Genomic DNA, 12,625 nt, shown 5'->3' on the forward strand with positions numbered 1-12,625 from the left:
CTCATTCTGACGGCACCCATTCACTGCAGAGCATCCATTGCTAAGACACTGATGTAATGCTACATTTCTCTAAATCTGATGTAGAAACAAACTCAACTAGGTTGGACTGAGGGTGATTTTTTATGCAATTGATAAATGTACTCCTGAATTTTTTATTCAGTTTACAAAATAATACCGGGAGTTTGAGGGGGTTTATCCCTCCCAAACTTTGCATATATGTGGTTTCAGTACCATAGTTTAAAACAGAAAGAACAACAAAAGCGCAATTTGTTCCTTTTTTTGTTGCTTTGTTTTTTAATTGTTGTTGAATTAGGAATAAGGAAATATCAGTGGTTCGGAGACATGGGGAATCCCTCTGTGCCCACACACTTCTGTCCTGCTAAAAGGAGTTTGGCTGTGTGTCGAGTAACCTGAAATGTCCTTCAAGAATTTCATTAGAGACAAAATATTATTTTATTTGACTAAATAAATCTAATTATCTTGAGCGATCAGCTCATAATCAGGAAATGGACTTTGATCTGGATGTGGCACTATTACAGGAATACAAAAATCATATGGAAATGTTACATAATACACGTAACAATGACTTTTATTGGTGTAGCATTGGGTTGCAAACACAAAAAAGTAATTTTTAAGAGTCAGATCAAGCAGAAATGACACTTTAACTCCCTGATGCTGGTGTCATCTATGGTGAACATATCTTTAAAAAATATTTGAATTATTCTGGAAGTGATGTAACATCCAAATCATCATGGGCAGTGACCTTTGACCCTTTATTATAATCCCATGATCAACCTTTGTGTTTTTTTATTTTTATTATTATTTATTATCTGCTATTTCAGTGCAGAGAGATGAACTAGGGGGAAAAAAAATTATATTCATGCAAATCTAAAAAAAAAAACCTGAATTACTTTGTAATATAACATTACATGCATCAAAGGATTAAAGCAATGCATGTATGTCGGTGACTTTCACTTTCAATGCGTTTAATATTACATTTTTGTTCATCAGTTTGAGCTCCAGAATAAGTTTCTTCTTTAATGCTTTCATAAAATTTAAAAGGCATCCTGCACATGTGCAATAGCTGAAAAAGTGCATCAAGATGACACTCAGACATTGTTTTTTTGGCCTCCCTTTGCGGGAAACATGTACTTCCTTTTTTTTTTTTTTTTTTTATCTCACTGCCTGTTAAAGCAGAGTGTTTTCTGAGAAATGTGTTAATCCTGTTCAGACTCAAAGCAAAATGAAAGTGAAACAAAGAACTCTGTCTCTATATGAAAAGACTTGTGCAATGCTTGTGCATCCATTAAAGATGTCAAACTGAGCTGCTTAAATTCAAACAAAAAAACCCAAACAATTCTGAAAGAGTCAAAAATGACCAAAACTAAAGGTTTCACTTTCTGTTTTTTTTTTTTTTTTTTAAACAAAATCATCACATTTTACACCGATAAACAAAACGAAAGGGCGTCGTTGTTACAGAAAGTTTGAAGTAAATCTAAAAGAGAAGTTGCTTTTTGCACGATCAGCCTCTGAGTTAATGATCGGTCAGATAAAACGGTAGTTATGGTTAGTTTGTGACTATATTTCACTGAAAGCATGCAAATCAGGCCTGTGTTTATTCCTGTAACAGTTAAGCCACATGCATTATTGACTGATAAGAAGTACACAAGATTGTGTAAATAAAACATTTCACAAGAAAAAGCCATTTCAGTTTTTCTACTTCAAGCGTGTGTTGCTTGCAGTTTCTTTGTTATTATCACTAGTGATTTCTAAGTGCAAATTGTTTCTACATCATTTTTTTGTGTGTGCAGTAATTATGGCTAAATAACCGTGATCTCATTTCTCTTTTCCTGTACTTGGTCTTTGAAATATACAACTGAATTCAAGTATTGCGAAATGGTTTGATCTCCTGCCAGATGAGTCTGCTTTACCAAAAGTCAGATTATAAAAAAATTCCCAAGAAACAAAAGGCAGATCCATCTTCCGTTGAATTTGCAACATGAAACTGCAAAACCATAGTCTGTGCAAATATGAAAAGTATCCGATTTCATGATCCAGACTTTTCCGGTTTCTGAATAAGTTGTAAAACTGTCCTGACGTTTTTTTCCAGAGCTGGACATTTTCCAGGATGTGATGTGACTAACACCCGGCACGTCTGCCGCTCTGTTAGAAACCATTCGAGTGTTTCATCCAGGTCCTTGTTTCCCTCTTGATATCCATCCAGGATGAGCAAACAGTCCGTCGAGCCCAGAAGAGTCTCTCTGAGCTCTGACACGTCTAGTGGTTTTTCATAAGAAACACTGGATTTTATCACCTGGAAAAAGTCTCCTTTCGCTCGGCTACAGTCCACCTGGAAGACCAGCTGGAGTCGGCTGATGTTGAAGGGGTCTGTCGTGGTGCTCTCAGCCCAGCAGGACGACAGGATTTGGGCTACGCTGGTTTTCCCGCTGCCTGGTTTTCCAAGCAGAAGGATAATTTCTTTCTTATCAGGCAGGATTGAGCTGATGTTTAGAGATTGGCCTTCACTGGAATCGAGAGGGAGAGATCATGTGGTTTAACAAGGAAATCAATGAGCAATGCTGTCATTGTGGTTTGTCAATCAGCCAGAGCTGTGTTTTTCAGCAGTTCACTGGAAACAGTTATGGCTTACTCACTTTCATATATATATTTTATATACATATAAAGGAAATATGCTCTCTCTCTCTCTCTCTCTCTCTCTATAGCACATAAAATAAAATTTTTTTTAAAAATGTAAAAATATATACATTTAAAAATAAAAACAAATGAATAAATAAATGCACACATTTAAATACTTTAAAATTTAAATATAAAAATGTTAAATACTTACAACAAATAAATACAATTAAAACTTTTTTAATAAATAAAATAATAAAATACAAATATTTTTAAATAAATAAACAGATTAAACAAACTAATAATTAATTACATAAAATTAAATAATACTAAATTGTTAAATACTGATAAAATAATAAAAAAAAATAAGTCCATTTAACAGTTCAGAATTATTTCAATATACAATCAATATACTGTCATCAATAATTCCTTTAATTTCTTAATGGACGTCTCATGAAAACACTAAAACTGATTGTTCACAATGCAAAAAAAAATAAAAAAAATTCTTGTTTTTATTATAATATTATATTTCCATTAAATGTTTATAAATTAAGAAAAAAAAACATTAAATGAATATAAATGTACTTAAGAAAGATTGTGAGAAAGGGGTGAGAAAAATAATCTTGTTTTCTCATTGAATTAAATTCATTCTTTTTTTCCAACCGAGAGATATTTTCATTGTTTAATTTTGATAATTTTTCAGAAAGCAAGACTCAGTATCTTAAATCTCAAGTAATTGTGTCTTGATTTAGGAATGTTAAGATATTTGCACTGGAAAATGACAAAAATACTTAGGCCTAAGGTTCATTTAAGGTTCATTGCAAGCTCATCAGTCAGGGCGAGTGTGTGTACATTGTTCTTACGGACAGTAATCAGTCTGTTTTTTTTTTGTTTTTTTTTTAAGGAAGTTTCCTGTCATGTGTCTGTGTGTGTGTGATTCAACACATGAGTGATTCTCACGTTTTTGTGTCAGATTCATAATTCCCTCATATCAATCAATCACTTACTTGCTGAGGAGTGCATATGAAGCAAGTCTGCTTTTCATCTCAGCGTTTGTGTCGAGCTCTGAATATTGTCGCATAAGCGCGCTCCTCAAAGATAGAAGTTTTTCTGCAGTTTCTGCACAAATGAAAGACAAACAGAGTCACAAGAGCAGCAACATGCAGGACTTTTTCCATTTGACTAAGGCTCACGTCAACTAAATTTATAACAAGCTTCAGTGATTTACAATCACATGAAACCTCCAGATGTGCTTCAGAATGTGCTATAGACACTTTTTTTATTTGCTGTTCAGGAAACGAGACAGATTACAGTACATTACAGTGCTTTTGCATTCTGGGTTAAAGGCCTCGAGGGTAATAGTCATATTTACAGTTTCTACTGAACTCAACATAAATCGTTTAATCATTAACTCTGCACTATTATTATTTCAGAAAATGCTTTACCTTCTGAGTTTATGTCACAATTTTGTGGCCTGTTCTCGTATACAGTCAGTAAAGCTGCGAATGAAAGAGAAATATGATCAATAAATGTAATGGATGTAAGTTTATTGTGTTAAGGGCACTAAAACTAAAATTAAACTATAAAAATTAATGTTTTTGTTACTTAGAATAGAATAAACCTTAACTGAAATAAAACCACATACATAAAAACTTTTTATTTAGTATAACTTGCTGTACAGAACTACCTAAAACTTTAATAAAAATTAATAAAAACTATAGAGACCAAATAAATAAATAAATACTCATAAAAGTGACAAAAACACTAAATAAAAATTACTAAAGCTTTAAAATTAAAATTAAAACATAAAATAAAATCGATTCAGAATATTTATAAAACTGTAATAGTAAAATAACACTTGTTGAGGTAAAAATAAAAATAATAAAATACAAATCAAAGAATATTGCAGGTTCACCAACCTTCCAAACCCCAAAGAATATTGGATAATAAATAAATAAATAAATAAATAAATAATAATGTGTGTATATCATGCTAAATATATGTTGTTAACAGTTTGAATCAATTCATAAATAAATATAAATTAATATATATATAAATATATATATACAGTGTATATCACAATAAGTCTCTACAGTTTCTAAACCTTATCATTAATATATTTATGTGAAGATAACATATTTAAATCAAATTTGCATTTTATATTATCGATGCATGCTTTCATTACATATATATTTACAGTGCCTTTTTGTTGACGTCCATATCATAGAAAGCATAAACAGTTCCTGTGCTGGAAATGATTTCACTTTAAAAACTCACAGTCAGCGGTGGCAGAGGATGAGTGTGGAAACAGGAAAGCACATTTAGATTCATTTCGTCTGTTTTTCTTACCTGGGAATAGATTAAGATAGAGGTCACGTACACATTTATTATCATTATTTATTGGAATTCATCCATGGTTGCACATAAAAAGAGGACATGAAACAACATTTTTGCATAGTAATGATTTTATAATCGGATCATCAGCTGTTGACTGACTGTAAATGATTTTATTATGTGATCATCAGATGTTGTGGGGTAATGGAAGAATGTTTTTTCCATTGCCAGGATTATTTCTGTAAAATTTGTTTTGTCAGGAAACCTAAAAAAAGTGCTTCATCTTGAAGGTCAGATAACGTATGAAGCTTCCTGTAAAAACAGCATGTTCGTTGTACATGATGCCAGTGTCTGAGCAGATTTTATATATATAAAAACGAAAGCCTTTTCAATGAATGTTACAAAACCTGGTTCTTTTCCTGCAGATACTGAAGATTAACAAACAGGATGCGGCTTGTATCACTAAACCGCTGTCTAATCAATCATGGCCTGTTCTGGAAGCTTATTTATCATAATTAAAATTTATTCTGAGTTTATATCTCACAACTGCAAGTTATACACTCGAAATTCATACTTTTTCTGACACTTGAGAGTTTACAGTAAGTCTCACTATTTGGATTTTGGAGTTTATTTCGCATAATTCATACATTTTTGTCACAAGTACAAGTTTAAATCTTAATTCAGACATTTCTTCCTCAGGATTGTGAGTTTGTATCTCACAATTCACACTTTATTCTCACACTTGTGAGATTTGCGTCTCCAAATTCAGGCAGTTTTCCTCACTATTGCGAGTTTATAGATCACAATTCTGACATTACTCTTACTTTTGCTAATTTATATCTTGCGATTCTGACTTTTTCTCTCAGAATTATGAGTTTATATCTTGTAAGTTATACACTTGCAATTCTTACTTTTCCTGACACTTGAGAGTTTAAGTCTCACAATTTGGATTTTTTTCCTCACCATTGCGAGTTAATTTAACATAATTCATACATTTGTCTCACAAGTACAAGTTTAAATCTTAATTCAAACATTTTTTTCCTCACTATTGCAAGTTTATGTCTCACAATTGCATATTATAAACTCACAATTTGGACTTTTTTCTGACAATTGCGACTTTACATCTCACAAATCTGACTTTTTTTCAGGTTTTTCTGATTTGGATTTTTTCCTCACAATTTTAAGTTTACATCTTGCACCTTTTTCTCACTATTGCGAGTTTATATATCACAATACTGACTTTACTCTTACTATTGCTGATTTAAATCTCGCAATTCTGACATTTTCTCTCAGAAGTATGAGTTTATATCTCTCGCAATTGCAAGTTATAAACTTATTTTGCCATTCAGACTTTTTCCCGACAATTTTTCTGATAATTCTCACTATTTGTATTTTTTGCTATTCTGACTACTTTTCTCACAATTGTGAGTTTATATCTCACAATACAGATTTCTCATCATTAAACTCAGAGTTGAACGAAAAGAGTCAGAATTGTGAAATTTTTAACTGTGGCGGAAATAAGCTTCGATCATATTGTTATATGTGAAAGAGTAGGCGTTATATATTTGATAAATGGTTTTAAAATAGTACTATGCTACATTGTTGTCACATGACCACGCACCCTCCAGATGCACATATGGAAATAGCTAGATGAGTATGATATGAACATAGCCCAAAATCCTGTCTGTTAATATGACATTCAGCAACAGTCACTATGTTCGGATAGGTCAGTGTCAGGGTTATAAGGGTAATTCACTGGGCCATTCCTGTTTCTTCACGTTCTAGTTTCATAATGCCACAGAGACAGAAGTTCAGATCTGTGCTCTTGCAGATACTGAATAAACTGGGGATTCCTTCTTTACAAGCTGTTCAATATCATATGATGTTGACTCACATGACAGCTCTCTAAAATAAACAACAAATCAATCAAGCACATCTACACTGGTTACACCTAAAACCAGCTCACCATATCTAATTGAGACACTATATGAAACAATACAAACAGTAAACAAGAAATAGAATCATCTGGAATATTAAAGATGTAATGTAATGTCATGTTACTATGTTAAAAACCAGGGGATTGACACATTTGCATGGTACTCCAAGGTACTTCAAATAATACAATGCTTGAAAAATGGTATTACCACGGTATATGTAAAAAAAACCTAGCTATATAATGGTACATTTTAAATAAAGGTAAATAAATGTGCAATGTAACTTACCATTTTTTCTCCTATGCAGAAATACAGAGATGAAGACAATGGCTAAAAGGACAAGGACCACGGCGACAATCCATGCATATTGAGCAGAAGAGTGAGGAAGGAGGTCATCTGTAAAAAGAGAAAAATGTTGCCGTTAAATATCTGTCACTTAAAATATGCACATAATGTATTTTCCTGCAGAACAGAAGTTGCCAAAAAATTATATATAGTATAGTAATAGTATATATAGTATAAATTATATTCAAATTGATTTTGTAAGTTGCTTTGGATAAAAGCATTTGCTAAATGAATAGCATATTTATTATATATTTTGTTTATGATTATATTATTAGTTTATTTTATATATAGCATTTGCTAAATGAATATTATATATATATATATATATATATATACACTGTATAAAATATATAAGCTATTTTACAGAAACTTCGAACCAGTGTTATTTTAGTATCATTGATATTCTTTTAAAGTTTGCTAATATTTTTAATGTGATTTTATTTTAATATTTTAATATTAAATATGATTTAATATTTAACTTTTTCTTTTTAATTTCAAAGTTTTAGTATTCTTTAAAAAATATATCTATACAGTTTTTTAAGTTTTTTGTTTTTGTTTTAGTTTATAAGTTTTATCATTTGTTATTTTAGTACGTCCATTTAAACTAAATGGAAAGTAGAAATGTTGCCTTTGAAACTAGCTGAAATAAAATATTTATTTAATTAATACATTTTTTATGGGTTTAGTTTTAGTTAGCATTAATAAGCCTTCTTCAAATATTTCAAATCCAATCAGATACTATGATTATCTTCTAAACTTGTGCAACTCTATCACGTAACAGAAAACATTTCCCTAGACATTGAAAGATGCTTACTTGCTTTAGGGTGAAACATATGAATAAAACTATCTGCATAAACATATGAATAAAACGATCTGCATCATTACTAATGGCTGCTGGAAAAAACTGCAACAAAAGCACTCCTCCACTTTTTTTTGAAGCTGATCTGTTTTCCTTTTATGCGTGTCTTTACCTACGTATTTTATATCACATGCCCCCACATCAAGGAAAATCTGTCTCACAGAAACCATAAGCAATGGAAAACAAGGGCAACTTTCAAATCTGTGGGCTTATACTCGTTCCTATACAGAGATGAACTGATAGACCTTATAAGTGCTACATACATTCAGAAAAAAACATTTAGGCCAAGGTTTAAGACTACTTCCATGTAAAATGTCTGTCCACTTTAAAAACACAGTTTTGGGTTATATCCCATCACTTGCTCACCAGTGGATCCTCTGCAGTGAATGGGTGCCGTCAGAATGAGAGTCTGAACGGCTGATAAAAACATCACAATAATCCACACCAGAGAACTGAAGAAGACAAAAGCTGCATGTTTGTAAGAAACAAATTCATTAAGACGTTTTAATCTCAAACAGTTGATTTCAGCTAACATATGAGTCCATAATACATAATAGCACTTCCTCCAGTGATCTCCTGTTGTCTCTTACATCAAAATCCACACACAGATTTGTTTAGAGCTGTTTAGGCTTATAAACGGTGCTTGATCTGTGCAGTTTTCTCTCCTGATTCAGATGAGACAACCTTTTTCACTGGAAAAATCAATAGGATAGAGAATAGAGAACTGGATTCACTGGATAGAGAACTTGCATTTTACCCAGAAGCAATGGTTTGAACTTTAAAACATCTTAATGATGGATTTGTTTCTTACAAACATGCAGATTTTGGCTTCACAAGTTGTTGATGGACTGGAGTGATGTGGATTATTGTGATGTTTTTATCAGCTGTTCAGATTCTCATTCTGACGGCACCCATTCACTGCAGAGCATCCATTGCTGAGACACTGATGGAATGCTAAATCTATCCAAATCTGTTCTGTTACTAGTCAACAAAGCTCACCTGGGATGCTAAAGGTGGCCGTCTGCTGGATTTCACCCTTCACAAGGAACGAGCAGGTGTAGTTGTTCACAAGGTCTCGTTTGACCGTCAGTTTGCTGATGATGAGGATGAGATCTTCATCTGTAGAGCGTGTGGAGCTGTTGGACATCTCTGTGAAGTTTGTGTTCTGACCATCGCTCCAGATAACCTGAGCAGACGGGAATCCCTGAGACTCACAGGAGAGCTCGACCTCATCCTGACCCGTCTTCATGATGCTTTTCTTTATGGGAGTATAAGGAGCTGGAAACCATAAACAAGATATAAAGCTAAACTCACATCCAAGACAATCTAGTTCAAGTTTTAGAAAAAGCAGATATATTTGGAATACCATTTTCAGGATTATTTCTGTAGTACGCAATATGCAAATTTCCTGTATGCACTGAACTCAAACCCAAACCCAACCTGGATGACCTACTATGACCTACCACTCTATCCACGATTTTTATCTTTTGCTTCTTGACTAATAATTTGATTAGCAATAGTTTAGACATTTCTACACAAAATGTGATTAAAATTTGCACAATAATGTTTATATTTGTAAGTTGCAACTCAATGAATTACACTGTATTGTGTACTATCATTGCAGTATATATAGAAATTGTTGCAGTATATATATATATATATATATATATATATATATATATATATACTGTCTAATCAAATCATTAGTCAAATCAAGCAATTTGCATTATGTGATACGGTCTTCCATATTACAATATTTCCATGCATACAGGAATTTAACAATATTCAGCTTATATATATTATTTATAATTAGTGCTGTCAAATGATTAATTGCGATTAATCACATCCAAAATAATTTTTTTTGTTAACATTATATATATATATATGTGTGTGCTGTGTGTATTTATTATGTATATATAAACACACATACATACAGTATGTATTTACATGTATATATTTATATTCATATAATTTATATTATATATAAATATATTTAATTTACAAACATAAAATCTTTTTTTGAAATATATACATGTATGTGTGTGTGTTTATATATAAATAATAAATATACACTGTACACACACATATATTATGTAAACTAAAACATTTATTTTGGATGCGATTAATTGTGATCAATCGTTTGATAACACTATTTATAATACATAATATTTATTTATACATACTGCATAAGGAGTCTTATTAAAGGTCCCAAAATGCATTGCTGCAGTTAATTAACTATGCAAACCAACCAAAAGGCATGTCAAAAATGTTGCCAGCGATCATGTTCCCTTTATGAATTTGTCTGTCAAGCTGAGTGGTTTGTAAGGCAAACGCACCTGTAACATTGAGCGTGACTTGCTTGTAGTCTCCATCATCTCCCTCTTTCACGATGCACCGGTACATGCCTGAATCTTTTATCCGGAGCTTTTTCAAGAGCAGCACCGCTCTGTTTTCATTCAGCTGCTCCTGGATGAGCTGTGCGCGCTTTATGAACGCAGCACTGGTGTAATTGTGGTTTTCTGTGCCTCTCTCCAGCCGATACACATCCTCGGCCGGCTTCGGCTCGACTCGGCTCCATATGACAGTGAGGTCAGAAAAACTTTTAACCTTGGAGAACAAGCACACTAGTTTGACATCTCCATGTAGCTCTGCCTCGTAAACGCTCTCCTGTAAACTGACTGTAAACAGGGCTGGAGGAAGACAATCATCATCATCATTTTAGAGATATACACTTCAATATCATAAGATTTATGAGAAAACTTTAGTGTTATCACTCAAAAACTACAATCGTATGATCACTTTGAAAAAAGCTTGACTTAAAATTTACCATTTACAGTAACCTACAGTTAGGTAAATTTACTACAGTAAGTCTACAGTAACTCAAAAAAGGGCTTCTTACAAAATGTCATATTTAAATTTGTTACACTAATTGAATAATAATTTAGTGTGGGTTTTACGCTGAAAAAAGGCCAGTGTAGGATTTACTAGTAAATCTTACAAATTATTATTATTATTATTATTATTATTTTACAAAGAATTAAATAATGAATTAAAGGTAAAAAATTTGAAGTAGAAAGACAAAAATAGCCTTTTCTTGTAAAACCTAATCCAATAAATAAATAAATTGTACTAAAACAATTGTATATTTATTGAAAAATATATTATTATACTTAAAAATGTATTTAAGGTAGTTTTTACACTGCATTTTGACTAAAACCACGATAACCATGGTACATTTTCTAAGGGTCACTGTTTGAATTACTTATTCAAAACTGGAAGTGAAATGATCAAAGGAATTTTTTTTTATTGCTCAAATGTTCTCTTTCATTGCGGATGAGACTTAATGAGTTCTCAGTTATGTTTTATGTATCAAATTTATCTCAAATGAGTCATCACTCAGTAATAGTCTAAAGCTATAAAATGATTTTAGAGAGCAGGTCAGATCAATTGATGAGAAATGTTCAAGTTCATTTTGAGATCTTTGGCAAATATGAGCACAGTCTGAGACAACATTAAGATCTATTCTGAAAATATAAAGCAGTGGAAAGATCATTTGCTTCATTTAATCTAATTAATATCTAAGATAAACCACTGATTGGCTGTTTCTAGATTGAGTTTTTATCATCTAAAACAAAAAAAACGACAGATAAGTGTAATGTATATCAGTCATACCTGATGCTGAGACGACAGGCCACAGCAGAGCCTGAAATATGACGACCAGCGCCCCCCTCATTGACCCCTGCAGGTAAACACAACACATCAATCTGATATCACATAAATCCTCCTGATCTCAAGCCCAGACTGAGCCAGTTATGAAGTGTTTGTATGTGCATCGGCTGACAGTCACTGATGTCATGACCACAATGATTCAGCAATGAAGTACTTCTTGATTTACAAATGCCGCCAGACCAAAAAAAAAAAATATAATAATAACAGTTAGGAATGCTGTTCAATGGCTGTATATGAGTCAGATCTGGGGCATTGCTGTAGATGATTCATGAAATGATTCGCACGTGGGAGAAAACCTAAAGAGCCCCAGGTAAAAAAATCTCACACACCGGCAGAGAAATAGAGCAACGGTTCTTCCTCAGGAAGGTCCATCTCTTTCTAAATGAAGCTCATCCTATTAATCTTACTCATATTCCCTACTGATATAATAACCAACAGCAATTTCCATATTACAACATTAAAGCTCTGACGTATATGTTAAGTACAGGAAATGTTCATAATGTGTGTATCATAATGAGTGTAATGAGTGATATCTCACACACACTTCATAAAGTTTAGCATGTTTTTCAACAGTCAGAAGTTTTGATCTTTAACTTAATTCATCTAAATGCTTCTGTATGAAATGCATGAATTCAGTAGACAAATATAATTGACATAGATTTTTGAGTAGTATGCAAAAGTACAATCCGGACTGCACATGTGGATCATAAAAAGACATTTATCTCTCAGCCAAGCAGTCATACTGAGACTGAGACTGGGAGGGAGGATATTATCAGAAACGCTTCACTTG

At 32.5% G+C, this 12,625-nt stretch overlaps 1 protein-coding gene across 2 annotated transcripts in view; it reads right to left on the reverse strand.

Moving 5' to 3' along the window:
- Positions 1-429: 429 nt before the first annotated feature.
- Positions 430-12,625, reverse strand: part of si:ch211-241b2.5 (programmed cell death 1 ligand 1) — a 17,158-nt gene continuing 4,962 nt past the window's right edge. For both annotated transcript variants that reach the window (XM_042748078.1, XM_042748077.1), the window contains exons 2-9: positions 11,779-11,845; positions 10,443-10,796; positions 9,106-9,384; positions 7,191-7,298; positions 4,912-4,983; positions 4,080-4,133; positions 3,642-3,753; positions 430-2,525 (exon numbers count right to left, since the gene is read on the reverse strand). In XM_042748078.1, coding sequence (XP_042604012.1) covers positions 2,048-2,525; positions 3,642-3,753; positions 4,080-4,133; positions 4,912-4,983; positions 7,191-7,298; positions 9,106-9,384; positions 10,443-10,796; positions 11,779-11,839 — 1,518 coding nt within the window. In that variant the 5' untranslated portion in view covers positions 11,840-11,845 and the 3' untranslated portion in view covers positions 430-2,047. The remainder of the gene's footprint in view (positions 2,526-3,641; positions 3,754-4,079; positions 4,134-4,911; positions 4,984-7,190; positions 7,299-9,105; positions 9,385-10,442; positions 10,797-11,778; positions 11,846-12,625) is intronic.

This window comes from Cyprinus carpio, chromosome B21 (genome assembly GCF_018340385.1).
Source record: "Cyprinus carpio isolate SPL01 chromosome B21, ASM1834038v1, whole genome shotgun sequence".
In the NCBI taxonomy this organism is placed as follows: Eukaryota; Metazoa; Chordata; class Actinopteri; order Cypriniformes; family Cyprinidae; genus Cyprinus; species Cyprinus carpio.